Here is a 23,736-nt window from a genome sequence, read left to right on the forward strand (position 1 = left end):
GTAATATATTATAAACGAGGAATATAAGTTTGCTGATTCCTGGCCCGTGCCCGGCGCTACGCGCGATAGCGAGACCGTCGTTAGCCGTGGGAAACGGAACGTACCGCGCACGCTGCGCCCGCTGAACGCTTGTAAATGGATTTATGTAGGCTACGTTGAGAACATAATTCACTGGGCTCGCGTGTGTTCTTGTATACAGAAGCAGGAACACGGTGGCGATACGTCTACGTCCGTGTACAGGGCGTTCCAAAAGGATTAGATCTTCGGCAGATGTGTATCGAACAATTTAACTGTTTTTTAAATGAAACACCTTTGCAGCTGTCGCAGACACCTGTACAGGTGGTATCGGATTTACGTGACATAGATAATCGTCGGAAAAGAGGAAGAATAAACGAGAGAACGATCACGAAATAATAAAGAATATGTATAAAATATAAAAAATAATAAAAAATAGAGTGGGGACAGTATAATGGGAACTATAACTTAGATCGGATATGGCAGAAGCTTTTTACCGTTAAAGGGTCCAAGAGAAATCGTGTTGCACGTCGTGTGGGTGGCCTGCTCGTTCGACAAAAACGCCAAAAAGTCTCGTGTACCAGAATCTGGTCGGCCTATACGGACGGTGGTTCGATGAAAAAAACCGCCTCGTAAATAAAACGCGTCGTGGACCGCAGGTGATAATTAATGAGAGACGTTACGTGGACAGGTGTTTTTCCCCGGGGAATAAAGGTCGCGAACCAGTGATTGGACGTAAATGAAACAGTGATCATGGAAGATGAATAAATGTGACCGAGTCCGTCAGGTGATTCGGCTGAATAACGAGCGGGCAACGTCTCGTTATCGAGTAATTATGCATCTGTGAAACAGGCCGGTCTGGTCGTGAGTTCACGATTAATTGCGGTACCCGATTGTTAATCAGGTAACAGAACTGATTCAATTATCTATTGTTTGGGGATCTTCACCGGGATAATTGTTAAGTCCAATCACGCGAACCGTAACGAGGAATTCAAACAAAGGTCAAATGTGGATTCCAGTCGAATGGGAGTTGGGAATTTTCAGGAAGAATATAAACAGACTGTTCTGGTTTTCCACTGTTTTGTAACAAATTATGTTCTTGCGCAGAAAGGCTCGATTTGGTTAAAATAAAATAATCATATCCTGTCGAAGTATGGTACTATTTTGATACTTTTCGAGAATTCGATTTTGACATATTAGTATCTCTAACTGGTTAAAATGAGATCGATCACCGAATTTAGGGTTACGAACACTTCTGTTCGCAGGCAGGCCTACACGGCCTAACCGGACATATCGAGTTCAACGAAGGGAAACGGAATAATTTCAAGCTGGACCTGCTCAAGCTGAAGAAGGAGGAACTGGTGAAAGTCGGCGAATGGAAACCCGGAACGGGCGTTAACGTGACAGACGTCGGGGCATTTTACGAGACCACCGCGACCAATATTACCCTGGTGGTTATGACGAGAGAGGTAACGATCACTCAGGCCGGTGATAAAACAAATTTCCCGGATAATGAATCCCAAATCTAAAATCGTAACCTACGAAATGAAAACATGAAGGAAGTCTGAATAGAGTCGTTAAATAATAATCAGTGCATGAATGTAATTCTGTAATCTCAAGAACTAACAATAATTCGATCAGATTCCCAATGGATCATGACCGTCAAACAAGAAATATCTTTGATTATGATCCGTTTGAAAAATGAAAACCATCGGGAAAAAGCAGTGAAAAGCGTTTAAGTTCGAATCATTCCCCGTATTCGTTCATATTAAACCAGTCGATTGCCTCGTACTGCTTCATTTCATACAAAACAGCTTTTTCCTCATCCGGTGGAACTGGTTTCCGTTCTTTTTTTTTTCTTCCGATAGAGGCAAGGCTGAACGATCGTGTTTCCTCTATCGGGCTTCCTTTCGAGCCAGCCGCGTACGGGTAATCCATCAAAGGGATCTTATCTTCCGTAGGAAAAACCGTACGTCATGGTAAAGGAAGACAAGAATCTGACAGGGAACGCGAGGTTCGAGGGGTTCTGCATCGATTTGCTCAAGTGGATCGCCGGCCAGGTCGGCTTCCAATACGCTATAAGATTGGTGCCTGATCACATGTACGGCGTCTACGATCCGGAGACCAAGGAGTGGAACGGCATCGTCAGGGAACTCATGGAGAAGGTGAGCACGAAACTGTTACTCTTCGAAAGTATGATTCTGTTCGTCGTTCCGTGGTCACGGGAATTTCGATTCACGTTTCGGCTGACGAAATTCAACAAGAAAGCTCTTTTTCAAAAAAATGAAACGGTTATAATATTACAGGTAGATTGACAGGGGAATGTTGTACAGTCGATCAAAAAAACCTTCGTACACCCTTTAAAACGGAACAATCTTTTTAAAATTGCAGCAAGAAACTTGATTTTTTTCGTGAAGTTAGAAGGATTAGTTTACTAAATGATGTGTAAAGAAAAGTTTTTAAAACGTTGCAATTAGTCGGAATCACGAAGAAAATAGTAAAAGTAGCTTTTTACAACTATTTTATCTGAGACTTGATCCGGTTTAAAAAATGTTATTCCGTTTTAAAGCGTCTGCGAAGAAATTTTTGACTGACTGTACCTGGTTTGCTCATTTCATTCTCGAAAATATTGCTGGCTGTTCGTGATGACAATAGACTGTGAATGAATATATGCAACTAATCTTGTTTGTAGACCACTTTTTATAAAAACGAAATTTATACATTGAATATACATATAATACAAGTCGTTATAAAAGAATATGTAATTTATTCTTGAAATATTCCACGTATTATATAAAGTATACTACCGGCTAAAAGTATGGGACAATGTTTAGTAATTAAAGAAATAGAAAAATATTATTCTAAAAAGATTTCATAAATGCAATGAGCTAAAATTGATTGGAAATGATTTGTATGTATTTTGTTGTGTCATAACAGAACAATGAGACAATATTCCATCGATCATGGACTCTACGTCCCATACTTTTGACCGGTAGTGTATATACGATCGCAACCACGCAGAAAGGCTCTCAATGGAATACAAATTATAAAAGAATTTCGTGCTGAATCCCATTGATCGATGTAAAAGTGTAGCGTCGCGGTTGAATTACGGGGCACGGCACAAAAATTGCATATCTTTGTTGGAAAATACCAGGCGCGCATGGAAGTGGTACCGATGAGAGGAGGACGAACAATTTTATATGCAAATCAAGTCACCCGACGTTGTCGCAATAAATCCATCTCGGGATAGTATTTCATTATGCATACTCTGGGTCGCGGCGGGCATCTAATTTGGAGTTTTCTAACGGGTAACAACGTATCGGATATTCTGATTCATAGACCGTCACGCAGATGTTGCCACCCCCGGCATCTGAATTGTAAAAAGACGGCGGTTATTAAATCGGAGTCCCATCGGAACGACGCGACGTTCGTATAATTCATGAAGCGCTCCGCCATTGAGTGTCACATTATTAATGATGTTTCTTTCTTTACGTGAAAAATTGATTTTCTGTACTTCGTGTTTTCTTCTTCGTATATACATATTTACGAAGAGAATAATATTACAAGTTCAGTAGGCAACTGTTTATTATTCGATTAATTTAATAATCGATAGAATAACTGTTCGTGTTTCGTTAATGAGAAAGATAGAATGTTCAAAGGGTATATCGAAATATACATACCTGTGGACGTGTAGCCGGCAGGAAGTATAATTAAGACAGGGAGTCGAACGGAAGGAACGATGTATATTTACATATTTTTCAATATACTGCTGTAATATCGGGAAAAGGGAATAATGTATCAGTAGTTAACAAAACGAGGCGATAGAAAACGTAGTTGAAAATCTATATAGGAAAATTGATAGAAGAAGCATCATTTGCCGTCTCATTAAATACCTTCGTCACGCCGGTAAGTTTATCCCCGTTCCGCGACACAAAGCACGCCTACGTTTCGACGAAGCACAGCCGAACGATCATGACGTCGATATGATGAACAATATAAAAGAGGAAAGAAAAATAGAGAATGCTGTTGACGTTTTAATTGTTGAATTTTCATTAAAATATTGCAGTAACAATAGAATTGATCGGTTTATTATTGGACAAATTATATAGAATAACGTATATTTCCCTTTTCCAAAGGAGCACGGTGCCAAAATTCGCCCCTCGAGTTCAGCTAGCTCTAAGTGGTACAAGTACACACTGTGGTCAGACATCCGACAAGCAGCCAGACTGTGTAAACACCAAAGATTTGTAGCACTCAGGCGATGATATTCTGCGGAAACAGATGAAAGCAGGTGAAACGATGCGTATAATGCATAGCACAATTCCTTAATTTCTTGGCCATTCTAAAATTATTAAAATATTATATGTAGAAAAAACAGAGGAAACAACACAGAAAACAGAACAGAATTAAGAAGTAAAACAGAATGATGCCGTTTTATTGCGTTACAGAACACAGACTGTCAAACAAGATCGTCTCTCGAATAATTCTTTCGTAAATTTTCTTATTTTAATTGCATTCTGGGTAAGTCTCCAACATTCGAGATGACACTTGAATGACTTGTCGAACTCACGAAATCAAAACAATCTGTGACAAAGACGAAACACGCATAGTATTTCGTCTACACGCAGTGATAATGTTTTTGAAATTCGTTTGTATAATCTGGCGACAACAAGTAGATAAATAAACGATAATACCGATAGGATCCTTAAGTAGTACGAGACAGTGTATCGTCAGACTGCCTCCATTTCACGATTACGGTTATGTACAGCATCCTTTAAAGAGACGACAGAGAGTGCCCCAGCGAAGCTGAGAAGTGAAAATCTACGTCGAAAGGGAAAGAAACGCAATGTCCTTGGAGAGAAAAGAATCTCCGAAGGAGAGCCCTCGAGGCGCGCAAAGGATGGGCCCTCGGCGAGGTCGTATTTCGCGCGACTAACCGTAACGCCGACACAGATGCCAGCTGAACTCCGAAGATCAGCGGTTTATAAAAGATGCAAAGCAATCTGTCCCCCGTGAAAGGGTGTCCCCGCCTTAACCTAGAAAACCGTTGAGTTTTCGCTGAGCGGATCACGCCCGAAGGGAAGACGTCATTCGCGGTGACCTATCCGGGTCGCGTGGGTGTGTTTATAAAAAATGCATTCGCTATTTTGCAAGGCAAACATTCTCGAGAACTCCCGTGATCGAAAGTCGTGGCTTTGTGGTGATTTTCATGAACGGAAAGACATTGTTTACTTATCTTGTGCTTTCGTCCTCTCTTCGGGACGAACTTTGTGTTAGCGGGTGAACGTATTTCTGTTTTCAGAGACCGAAACAAGTTGCAATCTGCAAATAAATATACTGTAGACGCATAGGTTTTATAGTATAAAGCATACAATGCACTGGAATGGGTATATCAAAGTTGATAGTATTGGGAATTTTGCGGAAAAATAATATACCTACAGCACCGGCCAAAAGTATGGGACCAGAGTTCATGATCACTGGAACATTAACTCATTATTCTGTTACGATATACTACAAGTCACGGAATCGGTACACATACAAATCATTTCCAATCAGTTTTAACACATTACTTTTATCGAATGTTTGCAGAGTAATATTTTTCTATTATTGAAATTATCATACCCGGTCCCATACATTTTACCGATAGTGTGTCAGTATTCTTAGATATTCCGATTTAGATCAGATAGTTAGACTTCTGTAGATAACAACGATAAAAACAATTAACTGGTTTCATAATATTTGTACAGAAGAAACTAGATGTGAATCTCCCATTTCCATTCGTTACAACAGCAAAATCTGAAACGAAAAGTTCGAAACAGAGCAGTACTATGAACGAACAATTAAAGCCCGCCGCGAACGAATCCCTGGACAATTGCGCGTCACGAGGGACAAAAAAAAGCAGAACGATCGTGTTCCGTTTTGAGATTGAAAAGTCCCATTCTTTTTTTTGTCTTTCCAGAGAGCGGACCTGGCCGTTGCGTCGATGACGATAAATTACGCTCGGGAGAGTGTGATAGATTTCACCAAGCCGTTCATGAATCTCGGTATTGGAATATTGTTTAAGGTGAGTCGCTGTTATTGTTTGCGCTCCTCTTTGTCACGATTCGTTCGGGCTCGGCGTACCAGAAACCCGATTACGATCACGCGCCGACACGTAAAACATCTTGGTGTCGAAAAGCGACGCGCGCGGACATCGAAAAATTCTGTCCCGCGTCGAGAATCTCGTTTCGAAATAATTCATACTCGGTGGTTCGCGAACACTGTCGATTTCAAATTAATTTAATTATTGTTACTGGTAGCTTTTGACTGGTTACTGGTCGCAAACGTTTCCCAAACAGTCTCTACAGCGACAATATTTCTATGGCTTCGAACATTAAAATAGCGTGCAACCCGGTTTGAAAAGAATCACCCCACCTAACGGTGGGGCCCGTTGCCATGGTACCCTTACGAGCAAACTTGGCTTCCGCTAGGGGAAAAAGTAGCGTAGAAGATGAACCCCTTACCACTTTGTAAACTAATTTAAAAATCCTGAAATAAATGTTAAACCAACTGTTAATTGGGCATAAATTTCAATAACTCGAGATCAAGTGATAGAAGGCCCTTCAGCTACGCCACTTTTTCACCTACCGGAAGCCTAGTTTGCTCGTCAGGGTTCAATGGAGCGGCGGGATCAAGGTAGGGACGGAACGAGATTCTCGATGAAAACCGATCCAACAGGCGTATAAAACGTCCCCGCGGAGGGCCCGCCGTGCGAGGCGCGGGCGAGCGGTACGGGATCCGTTTTAATTAAAATCGTAGCGTAACGTAATTTAGGTGCCATCCAGTCAGCCAACGCGGCTGTTCTCCTTCATGAACCCGCTGGCCGTCGAGATCTGGCTGTACGTGCTGGCCGCGTACATGCTGGTAAGCTTCACCCTGTTCGTTATGGCCCGATTCAGCCCGTACGAGTGGAACAATCCCCATCCGTGTCTGGCCGAGAGCGACGTCGTCGAGAACCAGTTTAGCGTCAGCAACAGTTTCTGGTTTATCACCGGCACATTCCTACGGCAAGGGAGCGGGCTCAATCCCAAGGTACACTCTAACGGGACGCCACGACACCAGGGGGGCCACCTTTTCTCCCGTTTGGCTGTGCCACTTTGTGACACGTGGATCATCACCTTTCGCTGCACCCTCCGTCTCGAGAGATTTGTAGATTCTGTGAAGGAGATTTCGGGATTAATTGTAAATTTTTCTGACTAGTATATAGTGTGCACTTCTAAATAGAAGGGGGATCCAGATGATCCTCTGGGATTTTGATGTACTTCTGCAAGATAGTAGGAGACGTTGACTCTTGTCCAAATCCAAGAGCGTAGGTGCCAAATATCATTTGTTTACGAAGTAATCGATATTAAAATTTTATGGGACCCGCATATACATTAGACGCGAACGTTGTACCGTTGGAGAAATTTTAATGTCAATTGTTTCTTAGATTTCGATAAGGATCAATTTGTGCTACCATCCTGCAAAAAAATATAAAAATCCCAGAGGGTCATCTCAGACCTTCTCCTTGTCAGGGATTGTAATTGCCATGCGGAGGGAATGTTCTAGAACAGATAGACAATGGCATCTTGAATGATCCAAAGAACGCCATAAATTTATTAGCTTATTAAGGATTGTATAGGTTAACTCCCGGGCGAGATGCTCCAATTACTATATTTAATGTGATTCATAGAATAACTCCACTTACTGTTATGGTACGAAAAGATTTAGTCTTAGAAGAACTAAAGTACATTGTACTTCCTACTCGATGCTTTTCCTCCGACTTAACAATTATCGATCAATTACTAAGCCACCTATTATCTTAAGGCTTCCGAGTGAATTCAAATCCGGTATTCCAGTACTATCAACACTGTCAGGCTAAATTATTATATTTCGATACTCTCTCATAGAATTTACATATTTACCGAATTGGTCCCTGTCAAGACAATCCCTTACGCGGATCTGATTCCGCGTTGTTCCTCGGGGCTTGAATTACTGCCCTCCGTCGACTGTTGTTTCCTCGCAGTCCGTTCCTCCGAGGGATTCTCGACTCGATAAACGTAGGAACAGAAAGCCAATGCGAAATCAGAAGCTGTCACGTTCGAGCGCACCGATTGTCGTCGGCGATCATTGCCCTCTGGGTCGGTCGGAATCATTCAGAGCTGTCCCGTATCCACCGGGCTGGGCCTGTTTCTCGAAACGCGTCCCCGATTTTGACGGAGAGAAGCCCAAGGAATACGACGGGATAAAGGAGCTCGTATAACGGTCGAACTCACGGCTCGTTCCTGACTGTCTCTATTGTGCCGTGTCTGACGGCCCGGAGAATAGCGACCGAGCCATGATTTTAGCTGGATAAAGGATCGTCTTGCGCGGCATTCAGGTGGAGCAACGTGAGACTGTTGGCTTCTGAATTATTTTCGCGCTAGAAAATACTGGTTGAACCACGGGGGAGACGAAAACAGAGACCTCGAGGATCGTCGGTCCACAGACCGTGAAGAATCCTTGGTGGTCGAAGCTTAAAAGATCGGGTCGTTGGTTCTGACGCGAAAATACTTGTGTAATTGCTTCAGGTCTCCGGACGAAATACGTCGAGGCTGTTCTCGTTCATGAATCCCCTCGCTGTGGAGATCTGGTTGTCCATGCTTGGCGCTTACCTGATGGTCTCACTGTCGATCTGGATAGTGGCGAGGTTCTCCCCTTACGAGTGGGTCGAGCCTAGGGCTTGCCCGAGCTGCAAGTGTCCCCTGCAGGTAGGCTCCCGTCGTGTGGTGCACGTTGTGGCCGTGTAATTGGGTCTTTGACGGAGGAACTGTGTCAGTTGGGAGCCGTGGGAAATACGATGAATGTCGAGGGAACGCATCTTGTGGACTGATCGTGAGACCTTTACTTCCATCGTGTGAAACTTCGCAACTTCTTTGGTACTCTATGTGTCGACCTTCTGAAAAAATAATTTTTTGTGCTGTTACTGTCGATATTTAATGCTTAATAAAGTTACACCAGTATTCCGGGGAGGTCTCACGATCCTCCAATGCTCAAACAGTAATTAAACGGTACCGTGTACACTGTTCCGTAGTAGTGTTTGCTCCCTATAAGGAATTCATAGCCCCGCCTTGTCGGTACCAGTTGCGCGTGGTGATTGCTCTCGCGGCTCCAGTGACACAGTAATACCAAGGATCTGAGAATAGACTGTGTGTAATCGTCCTTGAAATTTCGCACCACTTGGCGGGGGTCACGGTGCGATCAGGGTGGTCACGTGAGCGCCTTGGATCCGGACAGCGACGACATTCCCCTGCTGAGAACCGTGAACGAGTTCACCCTGGCCAACAGCTTCTGGTTTACGGTCGGCACTCTTATGCAACAGGGCAGCGACCTCAACCCAAAGGTAAACATGTCACCACACAGAGTCGGCGTACGGAATTCTAGCTTTTGAACATGCTAGCAGCGGGAAATCTGGTAACCGGGGGGAGAAGCTTGTTGGATTTCGACTAATCTTGGCTGCACGCCCTGTCTATTCGCAACATTGACATCCACATTATGCAGGTATTGAAGTAGCCTCGAGCGCCTGCCACCGACATGTGAGAGATCGACACGATAATTAATCTTCCGTTGTTAAACAACCTGTGGCTATGCCGCTAATCGACCCTCGCGAAACGGAGATCTAATTTCTAAATTATCGAACATCATTTCATAATGTATTTCACATATTGTGTTATTTACAATGGATCAAAAATAGTTCATCATCGACGTGTCGAAGATTACCTATTAATTTGGTTGCACCTCAACCGTCCCTTTTCTCCTAAGAATTTATGTTATTTTCTCATATGTAGGTAAATTTAGCTGAGGCTACGGGACTTTTATGTTGAAGAATTTGCAAATTTAACTATCTATATCCTTCGTCATATTAATTTTTTACCACTGCGTCAATTTGGCACCGAGGAAAAACTGAAGTTGGGAAAAAAGGGTCGGTTGAGAGTTAACAAGTCCAGCGATCCAAATACACGTTTTAATTCCACTGAACCCGTACATAATTCGTGTAGAGCACGCAGCGCATAAGCGTTCAAGTACACTCGTCGTTTTTAAACGCGAGAAGAAAGGCGATCGATACAATTTTCGCGATTTAAACGCAAATAAAGCCAAGCACACCGAGGGGATGGGAGAGCAAAAAGCCAGGCTAACGGTCACCGTCTAGCTATAAGGTAACTTGTACCTCGTTACGACATTATTTCCCATAAGGATGGCTGTTTAAAACGACCTCGTAGAATTCCGTGGTCTTCATAAAGGCGAGGACCGTGTGCAGGACGCGCACACGCGGCTGGTTAACTGCGCGAGTACAAACGGGGTGGGACGAGCCACGAAAAAACAGGGTGGTTCGCTTTCTTCGCCGAACAATTACAGGGGACAACAATCTCTCTTTGCCCATTTTTCCAGCAAAAGCACGTTTCTCTTTTCTTGCTTACGCCCCGGTTCTTCCTTTTCCGTCCGCGTTCGGCTGTTCCTTTCCACCGTTTCACTGGGAACGACGTTTTTTTTTTGCCCCCTTTTAATCACCGTGGCAGGATGGTGGTCTGTTCTCTCCGACACGTAGCATCGGAAGGTGTCCCAGTTCCCGCGGAACCCTGTGTGCGTGATATCCGCCGGAAGGTCGGTAAAGTCCCAAATGGAACCGTGTCGGTGGTGGCGTCTCACGGGAAACGAAGAATTCGATTAATTAACTGATCGATTTTTCGAAACGTGAACGATCTCTGCATAGGTGATCCTTTTATTGTTAAATATTAAGGTCAGATTCAGGAAGATTTATTCTTCTATCATATTTTCTCACCTTTTCCTGTTTCAAAATAGTAGAGCAATGTCCAACAAGCTTCACCGTTTTGAAAATGAGAAAGAACCTTCTGAACCGAGGAAACAATTTCAAGCACCATATATGAGTACATCGTGGTCTATTTATCGAACTACGTATCGTCCGTCTATTGTCGAAGTGCGTCGATGTGGTTACAACGGTGAACAGATTTTTGCTTTAGAGGAGCGACCGAAATATTCGCTTTCAGAGAACGCATGTCACCCCTGCATGCACATAGCAGCCAAGCACCTTATATTTTGTTGATATCGCATTTCCATCGCGTCGAACAGTTTTTTTCTTTATATTCAAAACATTTGGTAGCAATTTCGAACGAAATTTTTATTACGTTACTCTTGTTACGAGCGAAGGAAAGCATCGACGAACGGTCCCGGAACTTTTATGCATGGAAAATATACCCTTTCAGCGCGCGCATAATATCTCACGGTCGTTGCGCAAATACAGCGATATATATGCTATCGGTGGGCAGTCGATAAATCCGAAGACATCGGTTTTTTACGTCACGCTTTGTAGTCTCGCTAGACGTGCGGAGGATACACCGATTTCACGCGTTGCTGCTTCTTTGAGCGACAAGAATAGACCGACAAGCGACAATAAATGCATGTGACCTGTGGTTTTCAATGTTGATTTCATATTCTACGCGCATTTGACAAATGACAGATGCAAAATCAATGAGCCTAGAATAGTAACAGATGTCTGGAGAATAATTCAAGAGCTTCGATATAATCGAACTGAAATGATCGTTCATTCTGACGTATCTAAGTTTCAACGTTTCCGAAAAAAAAATGTATATCTGTACGGTTACGTTCGAAACATATTCGGTATTCAATTGCACCGCGAGAAAGAGCACAGAAAACACTCGAGTATCGCGTGAGCAAGGCATATCCAATTTCGAGTAACGCTCGGAACGAAGAACATTGGAAAAGGAGAGAAAAGGCTTGGTCGATTAGTGTGCTGATTGCTTCCCCCCTGGGGCCGTCCACTCCGAATAGCTGCTACCTGTAACTCACCTGGTCCAGTAGCTACAGTTTTTCTTTGATCGAAGCTATAATTCGTTGGAGAGTAATATATATATTGAATAAACAGACACTAGATTAATCGTAAGAGGAAACGAGCTTTGGCCAATAGGCTATTAAAACAACCGAGGAACAGCTATTGCCAGAAGCTCGATACTCTCGATAATTCCGGACAATTTTCGATAGACGGGAACGATTTACGGAGACAAGGGAACACCTGTACCACATATGGCGTTAGCTAACCGGCTCTGGTGGCATGTATGTCCATGCAGGGTTGTCGTCGCTACTCTGCGAGAATCGTTCGTCGAAACCTTGGACGAACGGATACGCGAACGATTACGATCCTTTCGTAAGGACAAAGAAATTCTTGTGCTTGAAGGGTATTCCGTAACTTCGATCACGATAACCGTGTAATATCAATTGTCAGGCAACGAGCAATTCTTTTCCTTGGAAACTTTCCCCATTTCAATTCTGTTCGCGAATTCATTCATTTTTCTCGTTCGAAACGTAATGAAATGTCCGCATCGAATTTCGAGTTTGAGGCAATTGCAGCCCGATTTTGACAGATGGATCTTCCATGATCGTTGGATAACTAACAGGGGAGACGTGCGACGGAATTATTCTGTAATGTCTTGCTTAGGGTGGTCGCTTCCTAAGATCGATTTGCAGTCCCCGCTAATGGCACGAAGTATGCCATTAGCGGTCTTACGATGCATAAATGAGGTGCCGCATATTGCATTCTTCGATCTTGGAATGTTGCTTCGGAGAGCGGATGCCACCGATGTGGTTTCGATTGATCGTGAGAGCTCTTTATGGTCTTCCGGCTCCGAGATGCGAAGCTGAAGTGACATTTCCCTGGAATATGATTGCCTTGCGAGCATTACAAGGTCTGTTGAGTGCCCTAAGAATGCTCCTTGAACTCTATTGCGAGCCTCCCTTTGTCATTATAATCCGCCAAAGAATGTCTACTTTGAAAAGTATAATTTTACGCGAATTCGTTACCATACTTGAGCCTAGAGTTACATCGACACAATAGAACTCGGATTCTTCGGTGAAAAAATTAATAAACGTGTACGAATATACTTTATAGAATGGAGTAAGACACTTTCGCAAAGTCAAATGAGATCAGATTTCAAAATTCCAATCCTTAAGCTTACCTTTCAAGGAATTAAAATGCAAAACACTGTTTTGGTGTTCGTTGTTTCGATTCCGAGGAACAATGATAACAAGCGTCCACCTGTTGTTTCGCTGCTTCGATTCTTCGTGGGTCTATAGACGCCGCGATACAATGAACAGAAAGGGTTGCAATTGCCAGCTATCTCGACCCGAGTCCCTTGAACACTCGGAAAGGAATTGCTCGACGAAGCAGCCGCATGGTTGAAAGTAAGGGGAGTATTGATCGTCATTATCAGGCAACCAGCACGAGAATAGTGGGCGGTATCTGGTGGTTCTTCACGCTGATCATCATCTCTTCTTATACGGCGAACCTGGCCGCCTTCCTGACCGTGGAGAGAATGATCACGCCGATCGAGAACGCGGCGGATCTAGCGGAACAGACCGAGATCTCTTACGGCACTTTGGAGGGTGGCAGCACGATGACGTTTTTCAGAGTGAGTAACCGAAGATTAATGGGCGTTGAAATGAAAATTCGATGGTAGAGAGAATCGACGTTCTCGAAACTGGTTCATGTTCTATGGACAAGTAGTATTACATCGTGGAAATTTAGGGAAATTGTGGAAGAGAATTACATTAGTTAATATAAACGCGATAATAAATAGCACTTTTGTAATTATTAAAGATGAATTTTAAATGATAATAATAGTAATAAATATTTGGCACGTGAAAATTAACATTTCTAATCAATGGCGCGAAAATTGTTTAAATACGAAACAATTATTTAATCTACGCGTTTTAATAAAATCTATTACACATGCACAGATATTCCTATTGTTTATCAAAGTACTAACACCAAAGTAGAAAATTAACATTTCTTTCAATACTGTTATCTTTCCATTCAAATTAAATCCGCAATTCTGATTCCCTTCTCCACGCGAGTCCATTATCTCGAACAGATAACATCAATATTTCCGTCATATTTGGACGGAAAAGCATCGATGAAAACGTTCGGAACATCGACAACACCTATTATCGAATGAAACTCTCGTTAATGTTTCAAGCACCTTTCCCGCTGGTATTCAAACTCGTGCCTTTCGATTATTTTAACGAACTCGGAATGCATACACCTACGTCCGCGACATGAAAACCGTAAACTTACCAGTTGTAATCGCTCGCCGCGACTAATTCCACTAATTGTCCCCATTGAACGTGTACAACGAATTTTCGCCGAATCCAGCGCACAAAATCCACAGCTCGTTCCGGGCATTGTTAAATTTTCAAAGGGTGCCTCTCCGCGGGGACTCTTAACGTTAATAAATTCGTAACGTCATTGCAAGCGACTCGGCCGCTGTTGCATTGTACTAATACCGAGATATTGAAGCCCCGCTCGTTTCAGTCCACGAATATACTGTCTATCCATCCTGAATTCATCCACGGATCCCACGCTTGTATCGTCGATTATGTGAAACGGGGGAACGAAAAGATCAAAGGAAAAGCATGCGAGATTCATCTTTCGAGAAATTGCTCGCTGAAATACCAAGTAAATTGTGCGTCCAATATATTAATAAAACGTTATCGTCGTCTCGCGTGAACGCTACGTAAATTGCCAAGTCTGTATTGGATAGCGAAATAATCAGAGGCGGCGAGGTAGGAATTTATCGAAGCACACAAATTTCGATGTTATAAAAGCGCTCTCTATTCAGCGAGGAGAGAATGTCCCCTCCCTCGATAAAGCTGTTAATGGAGAAAGGCTGTTTTCCACGCGCACGGTTTATATCGATAATTTCGTGGTTTATATTCTGTTCGAACGACAGGACTCGAAAATCGGTATATATCAGAAGATGTGGAGGTTTATGGAATCGAAGTCGCCGTCGGTGTTCGTGAAGAGTTACGAGGACGGGGTGAAGAGGGTGCTGGAGGGTGACTACGCCTTCTTGATGGAATCCACTATGCTCGATTATGCGGTACAACGAGATTGCAATCTCACGCAAATCGGCGGCCTGTTGGACAGCAAAGGCTACGGGATTGCCACCCCGAAAGGTAATATCGGAAAACAATTGAACTCCCGTGTTTGCGCGTTCCGCCCTTACGATGGAAGCTGTTCGATATTTCAGAAAATAGTCGACTCTTTGCAGGAGGCCACGGGGGTTGGAGCTTGAAGTAGAAAACATTCGCACGACAGAAAATATATAGAATTATATATAGAAAATATATGGATTGCAGAATAATATACTAGTGTACAGAAATAACAGTACAATTACAGTGGTAGGAACAATAGCATTCGATGTCAGCTGTTTTCTTTAAAACGTTGACTGCCAACTAGGTACGAGATAACTCATAGATGAAACATTGCAAAGAGGTTAAATTATTTAAATACCGTTACAAAATTTTTGCGTAAAATTAATATAAAAATGAAGTACAGTGGGTCTGGCTATGTACAGCCTTTTTCACTGTGGTAGTCAACGTGTTGAAGAAAAGTAAAATAACAATTACAGTGTTTCATTTCTCTGAAGTTTTAATCCACGACTGAAATAAAAATAAAAGAGGTCCTGCGACCATCAACATTGTTACTTGCAAGAACAGAACGATAAACACCGTTTAACGGTTGTCTTTACGCGTAAAAGTGGGGTAACCGCGTGTAAAATAAGAGTGTAAACACCGTTAACTTTTAATTTTCCTCTGCAACTACCACGGAATGCCACTTCGCTACAATGTTGTCGCCACGGTAATCGTTGCTGCACACAGAAAACATCGTAAAGTCTTTAGATTTGTGGCTGACGTTACGGTGTTGCGGCAGTCGTGCGCCTTCGAGGTAGCGAAGAAACGAAAAACGACGGAATTTTTAACATAAATTTGGAAACTTCGGTGTGCTGGAACTATATGCCGACGGGCGTGAAACGACTTAATTAACGGCTTGAAACGAGCAGCGCGAAATTTCGAATCCCGGAAACCTAGATTTTATATACAATATTTTTTTTCTACAGTAGCATTTTGTTAATCTTTTTATAATCATGTGGTCATATCATAGAAAGAATGAAACAATTGGAGAGAATCGTGTCACCTGTTTTCTATAATCACGTTAACAGTAATGATGCATTTGTAGAAAGAGAATACTGTATTCCGTTCTGTCATCGGATCGCTAATAAATCTTCCATAAATGTTAACATCTCGATTGAAAAATCGTTCTCCGTCCTCACAGAACGATGGTAAGGAAAATCGATTTCCCTTGTTTGCAGTTTTCTTTTCAGTCGCCGAAGGGGCGCGAAACGGAAACGGGGGACAAGCCAAGGCAATCTCTACCCACGCTCAAAGCAGAGTTGCGGGTATACTCCTTGACCGATCTAACGAGCTCGTTTTATATGCAGGTTCGCCCTGGAGGGACAAAATATCGTTGGCGATTCTGGAACTGCAGGAGAAAGGAGTGACGCAGATCCTGTACGATAAGTGGTGGAAGAACACCGGGGACGTGTGCAACAGGGACGAGAAGAGCAAGGAGAGCAAAGCTAACGCCCTCGGAGTCGAAAATATCGGTGAGCGGACGAAATTAAATTTTTTCCGCGGACCAGACCGGAAAAAGAGAAGGAAAGGGAAGCGGGAGGGAAAAAAAGCATACCGGAGGTGTCGCTGAAATTTACTGCCGCGGGAAAAAGGGGGAGGCGACGCGGGAACTTTATCTGACGTCGCTCAGAACGGCCGCCTCGCACGAACGTTTGAATTTTTTATTCCCACTTATCAGCGGTTTTGCTTGATAGAAAGTACCACAGGATCCGTACCTTTCGCTCGTTCTTTTTTATGATGTACCACGTAGAAAAAGCTGCCGGGGCGTCAGGGGTCAAGAACATTAATTAGTTAAACGTTATGAATAGTAGTAGCTGGGTAAATATGGACGAGCTTACAACGTATTTGAATTATGCTTCCAGTAATTATTAATGTATCGGTAATCCAGTGCTGTATAATCAATACACTGTACGAGCACAGGCTGTGAATATCATGGTCTGCACATAATTAATTAGTTACTTCGCAAGGTTTCCACAGACATGGACCGTACTGAACGATGGATTGGTATTCGTACTATCTAGTATACAGTGTAAATTAATTCGATGATGAGAGCGTCCATACTAGAAACAAAGGAAATTTAGTTAAGATAAAGCATGTCAGCAACGGGACAACACTCACGGCCAAATTATTCTATAACGCAGAGAATATTCGATACAAATTTCTAAGGAACAATTCTGTCGAAGAGATTCTCTTACACCTCCAGAGAAAATATATTTGCATTGCACTCGAAGCCGACAAGGTAACACGCACGTATCTTATCCGTGTCCATATAGCCATTTCAGCCCTGTAACAGGAAACTTCGAAAGCCCCAGGTGAAACTTCATGCATACTTGAAAAAGAAGCCGGAGTAATATAGTATTCCCTTTGAAGAAACATCACGATTCCCGGGCTCCAGAATGCCAGTTCATTACGGTGGCATTTCTCAGACACAATAACTGTTGCCGGAAACAGGGTTTCGGGAGCAGCGGATAAGGAACTTCGCGGCTTTGAACCGCGGCAAAATTTTGCGAAAAGTTCCCATGGAATTTTTCCTCGGGACAGGTCATTGAGAACCCTTTTCCCCCAGATTTTCTCGAAGTCACGAGACAAGTTCTCCCTTTCTATCCACCCCAGTCGCCCTCCTCCGACCACGATTCTTCCACTTCCTTTTTTTCCACCCCTCCAGAACGCAGCCCCGCAATTCTCCCACTCCCGTCTTTTTTTTCTCGCCCCTACTCCGGGCAGAGGAAGCCTGTAACTTGGATAAGTGGCCACTTTGCCGGGAACGGGAACGTACTCGTCGAGACAAGAAGAAGGACGAACTGCTCTCGGGGTACCTCGTGAAATTTCAGCCGGGCTTTGCTAATCGCCTTTCCACGGGACGCAGCGACTATCCGCCGAGGGAGAAAAAAAAAAACTGTGGCGCAATCGAGGCTCTTCTCGAACGTCGGACGGATAAATTGAACTTGCCCACGGGGTGGTGTCGGGTCTCGGAACGCTCTATGAATATATACCATCGAGAATTTCTTCGCATTCTCTCCCTTTCAATTCGAATTCTTCCGGTTCCCTTTTACACTTACAGCGTCAGCTTCTCTGAAACCTGAGTCTCGACCGAGATCCTATGTTCTCCCTCGACATCTCGCACATCACTCGTACAACATTAAACATATTTATATATCTGTTGAAATGAAAGGTGGCGAAAAATAAAGAAAAAGGAATGGTGCACTTAGTCCTGTTGGTGGACTTGTTAATAAGGAGGCTATAATATCCGTACATCCTGCCTTAAACGAGGGGATGTTCGATGGTTTCTTTTTCGTTTTTATAGAAACCAAAATCGAGTACCTGCGGGGAAGGTATCGACTCAGAAGCCCTCTAGCAACGTGTATAAAAGTTGTCACCACATATCTGTGATTCCAAGAATGAATGATTATAGGTGAATCGTGAGACTAATGGTGAACGTTACACGGAATTCCTTGAAGTCACGGCTGTTATTAATCATATCGTGAAAACTATTTACACGGCACGTCAGAAGTTTCATACGCGATACATGGGCGGTATCATAGGCGCTGCTTGCAGCTACGTTGTCTTTTGTCGTCTCGCCGTGAAATTAATTAGAACCGCGCGGTACAAGGAAACGGACCGACGTCCACGGGTAGAAACTTTGCTACCTTCCTGCGGAGAGACGCGTCGGACGTCGTTTAAATCACAACGTCAGCGCGCAGTTTATGCAAATCCAGTCTCCCTCCGTTGAAACGAGCACCGGGCTACCACGTTCACCTGACGCTGGGATACGGTTCCACTTAGCATACAGATGAAGTTACAACATCGACATCGGTAGAATTGTTTTAAAACCGCTTCACCCGGCCCTACGGATGACGTACATCGTGCCAGGCGTTTATCACTGTTTGCCCAGTGTTTTGGAGGCCAGCTGCTCCCAACAGTCGAGATAAGTTCCTTGGGGGAGGGGGCGGAAGAAAAGAATAACGCAACGCAGTGCTCAGTGCTGTATGTACGAATGGCGACGTAGATAAGAACTAAAATGTGCTAACACAGGAAGCCGAGTTTTTAGGGAAGTTCGTTTATCATTAAGAAGTTTCCCTGCGACGAACAGAACGCGCTGAAGACATTTATAAAGTCGAGAGGGTAGTCTTAGCTGTTGCCCAATGAAACTTATTGCTCTGTAAAAGTGTTCTCGTTACCGGTGCTCGCAGATTTATAGAAAAAGGATAATTAGGCTTCCAGGTATTACAAAATAGTATTAATCATTCAATTATGTCGGAAGCTAAAGCTTCAGAACTTCATATTCAATTTACTAGAATGGAAGAATATTTGTTTCCCAGTTCAAGGTTCATTATTTCCATGAATTGTAAGTCTGGTTTACCTGCATCATAATTTTCGAAAGGATTTTAAATTCTTAATTGTAATTCTTGTACGCCGAAATTACGGACGAAACGTTCCATGCAAGATGATTTGCCGCATCGTTAAATCGCGATGCAGCATCACGGTTCCACGATAGGAGAGCCGCTCGACCTAGGCAAGACGAAAAAATCGAACGCTCGAGCCACAAGTAAACACGAAGTTAGCTCGATATCCGTGCGAAAGCACACGGGGAAAGCTCGCGGGCGTGTATGCACCGATTCCGAAAAAGTTTACGGACGTTCGTGTATGCCCCAGGTCTACACACGAGGCTAAACTTCGTGGATATCGCGAGCAGAGAGAGCAAAACTCGCTTTGGCTCGCACAAATTTCGCGAGAGGAGAACGACTGCGCGAGTATCGCGAACTTTTGATAAAGCTGACTCGCGAGGTAACGATGCTGCACGCCTAGGAGATTTAACGATGCTGAAAGTTCGAAATTCAGGTGAATGGAGGGTTATCTATATCCAGTTGGGAACAGAATACAGAAATTACGAAATAATCGAGGCGTAGTTAAAGAGTCAGACATTTAGTTCGTGTTGCATTTAACCTCCTTAGTAATTAGATATGTTCACATAGGCACCTGAGGATCGCAATTAAGACGAATAACTTTATAGAACTGTATCCTCTTTACAACTTTGGGAAGATAGAATTACCATTACGATGCACAGTGCAGGTTTATTTAACAAACGATACGATAAACCATAAATCTGAGCACGGAGGAATGGTAGGATAAGAATCTACTTCTCCTTCCATTATTCACAAGTCAATTATCGTACAATACATCCATTGAAATCGTATCATGACAAATTCCCCTTTTTACATCCTCCTTTGCATTGAAATATCGCGGTATTGAAAGAGCCAAGCATAAAAAATATCTCTGAACGATAATATTAATGTAGAAAATAAGAAGTAATCCTCGATCGCAGTGGCAATAATACCTTCGTCTCCCCGTAACACCCTGGTTTAATTGCACGGTCATCCCTCCCGAACCTTTCGTCGAGTGCAACTTTCTGCAAGGATCTCTCGGGCTCTCCTCCTAGATATTGCACGATCTCTTAGCTCCCGATAGAAGTTTCCCTTCTCCACGTCCATTTGGAACTCTTTCTCTCTCTCGAGGCGCGAACTTTCAGCTTGACGAAGAAAAGAAACGAGAGGTGACGAAGAGGAGAGGAGATTGAAACTTAACAAAGACCCTCGAAGCAGAGAGGCAGAGACGTAGGCGTAAATGACGACAGGGACGTATAGACGAGAAGGCAGACAGATGGACAGATAAATAGACAAATAGACCGTGGGTGAATGGGGGCGACCTGGAAAAGGGGCTTAGTGAGTTAGGGTATGGTGGGTGGAAGAACAGATTCAGGGAACGGTCCACGGTGGCAGGTACATTAACTCCGGGTCGCGCGCGCGAGCGATGCTCGTCCGACGTCAGAAAAGAAACGGAGACACCCGCCGGCGGCGGTGAAATAATGAGCTTCCGGTTTTCTCGTTCCCAGGTGGTGTCTTTGTCGTGCTGCTCTGCGGGCTGGCGCTAGCGATCCTCGTGGCGATCCTCGAGTTCTGCTGGAACTCCAAGAAGAACGTCCAATCGGAGAGGGTAAGCGAACGTATTACCACCGGCGAGAAGATAATTCCGTACAATTTCGTGCTTCGGGTGTACGTGTTGCATGAGTGTACTTTCTCTCCGTAGCGGTTGCAAGGCCGTTTGTTCTTCGCGCGGCACTATTGGCCGCCCGCGTTTCTATTACCCTTTCTTCTGCGCCCTTTCGAAACCGTAAATGGAACATTTTCCTGCTCGAGGTGTCAGTTGCATGCCGTGTCCGACAACTTTCCACGAGCCCACGTTTTCCTTAACCAGGTAGACGTTTCTTAGACGTGATTTCATTTTAACACCCGGTAACATACAATTGGCCGATTGAACAACGATGATCGATATATCCGTTGTTAACTGTCGATTTCTGTATTTCTCCTTTAAAAGTTACATGGTATGTTATTGATATTATATTCTTAATGTCATTTGCTTTTCATTACTTTTTTTTTTACTGTTTCGCTAGTCTAATGTACGATCCTATTCTACTTGCCCGATCGGATCCTGCTCGATCTGCCTGATTCGTGCCGCTTGCTTCCCTTTGTCTGATTGCAATCGAATCGTTATACCTTTATTAACACGTTGCCGCACATTTTTCGTTCTCCAATTTGATACGCTTAACACTTTGACTTGCCATGAACGAGGGGTCACCGTGAACCACCCACCTAAAAATTAATATCGCAATATAATTTAAAACAAGACCAACAGAACCTCTATTACCTAAACTAGTTAGTACTAATTACAAAACAAAACGAAATACAGTGTGTCTGGCTATTTACAGCTTATATCACTGTGGCAATCAACCTATTAAGATCGGAACTAGGGAAACTTGTCTATAATCGTTTATCGAGTATCACATGTGACGATTCGTCCACGTGGTCTTCTGCACACATAGAAAAACCCATTGCTTAATTCCCCCACTCGTAACGTAGATCCTCGACAATAGGCGCCAACGTGTTAATCAAATATACATCCTCCCACTGTCTGGCTTCTTGCTCGGCGTATTAGACCCCCCGCTAGCACCGTCAACGTAAGTTGCATGCAGGTGAGACATTCAACCAAAGAAACATGAATACATTATATACATGAACTTTGTCGATCCAATGGTACACCGACAAGAAAACCATCTACCGCCGGGTTCACCGCTTGTCCGCTCTTACACACAGTTCGATCCATTTAGCCTGCTCGCTACGAATCACCGCGTCTGTGTGTCTACGCACTCGCACAGACACGCACCCATCAGTAAGCTACATTCATGCTCCGATACAATCCCTCGATCCGCGACGGCACGACGACGACTCGTCCACGTACGATCACTCGTTAGCAAACCATCACAAGCACCCTCGAACCGGCCACGAAAGCACCGTCATCGCAAAAGGCACTCGAGCGAACCGAACGAACGAAACGGTCTTGCGCGTGTTCTGGAGAGGAAGGGACTTCGTATGGTGCATCGTCGAGTGCTCGATCGTCTTGTGTATCATCTGTTGGTATTGTTGTGCCCGCCTGTCTACTACCCGTGTTCCAAAACCATCGACTGAACGAAACCGAACGAACGGAACACCGGACCGCACGTGGATTTAATCATTCTTCCTCGAACCAATCTTCGACGGCCTACACGCAGTCCCTGTGCGCCGAGATGGCCTCCGAATTGCGGTTCGCCGTGCGGTGCGGCTCGCGGCAGAGGCCAGCCGCAAAAGCCCGTAATTCCGACGCCGCGGTGCCATGCGGCCGTTGCAGCCCGCGGACCAGCCGGAGGAGAACGAGATATTGCTCGACCGGCCACGAGGAGACCACCTACATACCGAGCATCGAGATACCGCGATTAAATGGTGTAAGTCCTGTCCCTCACGACGGGCTCGCGATCATCAGTGACCACTTCGGGGATCCGAACGGAACGCTCCGATCCAGCGCGTCGATTGTAATCGGTTATGATCGGTTAAGATGATAAACGCTACAAGGCGTTTGCAGCCAGGTAGTGCGCACAGAGGTGGGATAAAAAGTGTGATTTGACTCCGTATTTTGTTCAACAATGATTTTGTATTCATTTGTGGTTGATTCTAATTACTATGATCCTCTGAATTTTAATAAACTTTAAAGAATTGAACTTGGATAGTTTATATGCTAGAGGAAGATTGCAAATTGGGACTATCGCGCAGTGAGCCAGAATCAAAATTTAGCAACTGATCAGAAGCAGATTTCTTTTATCTGTTAAAATCCGTGAATAATGAGACTTAGGAAAAGGCATAGAAAGAAAATCACGAGAGATCCCCGAAGAGAAGCCACCGTTGATCGCGGAGCAGTGCCGATTTCACGGTAATTCAATGCCAACGATATCAAATCGAACCATTTCCACGAAGACACCCAAGTGTATCGTAGCCCAACGATTAATCGATTACCGTGATCGAGGCACAGTCTCCATGTAGCCCAACAACCAATGTACGCGTTGCCTTCGTCGATCACGAAAAACGAAAAAACAAAAAGAAAAAAAACGAGAACGGATTGGAAAGAGAATACTAGAGCCACAGCCGAATCACGAGAAAGGGAGTATTGCCGATGGAAGTGCCTGAGCGATGTTTTCTCACTTGATTTTCTTCCTTTCGTAATTTTCTGTTTCAGTGTTCTGGGTGTCTCTCATTCTTTCTCTCTTTATCTGCATACACATTGTAACCAAATCGA

At 43.8% G+C, this 23,736-nt stretch overlaps 1 protein-coding gene across 1 annotated transcript in view; it reads left to right on the top strand.

The window, feature by feature from the left end:
- The window catches only part of LOC107192208 (glutamate receptor ionotropic, kainate 2-like), a 126,712-nt gene that overhangs the window by 99,707 nt on the left and 3,269 nt on the right, over positions 1-23,736 (top strand). The window contains exons 8-18 of the mRNA XM_015581418.1: positions 1,281-1,484; positions 1,977-2,180; positions 5,975-6,079; positions 6,829-7,086; positions 8,604-8,783; positions 9,278-9,415; positions 13,317-13,514; positions 14,835-15,060; positions 16,386-16,550; positions 20,969-21,069; positions 22,682-22,889. Coding sequence (XP_015436904.1) covers positions 1,281-1,484; positions 1,977-2,180; positions 5,975-6,079; positions 6,829-7,086; positions 8,604-8,783; positions 9,278-9,415; positions 13,317-13,514; positions 14,835-15,060; positions 16,386-16,550; positions 20,969-21,069; positions 22,682-22,889 — 1,987 coding nt within the window. The remainder of the gene's footprint in view (positions 1-1,280; positions 1,485-1,976; positions 2,181-5,974; positions 6,080-6,828; positions 7,087-8,603; positions 8,784-9,277; positions 9,416-13,316; positions 13,515-14,834; positions 15,061-16,385; positions 16,551-20,968; positions 21,070-22,681; positions 22,890-23,736) is intronic.

Source organism: Dufourea novaeangliae, unplaced genomic scaffold (genome assembly GCF_001272555.1).
Source record: "Dufourea novaeangliae isolate 0120121106 unplaced genomic scaffold, ASM127255v1 scaffold299, whole genome shotgun sequence".
Classification (NCBI taxonomy): Eukaryota; Metazoa; Arthropoda; class Insecta; order Hymenoptera; family Halictidae; genus Dufourea; species Dufourea novaeangliae.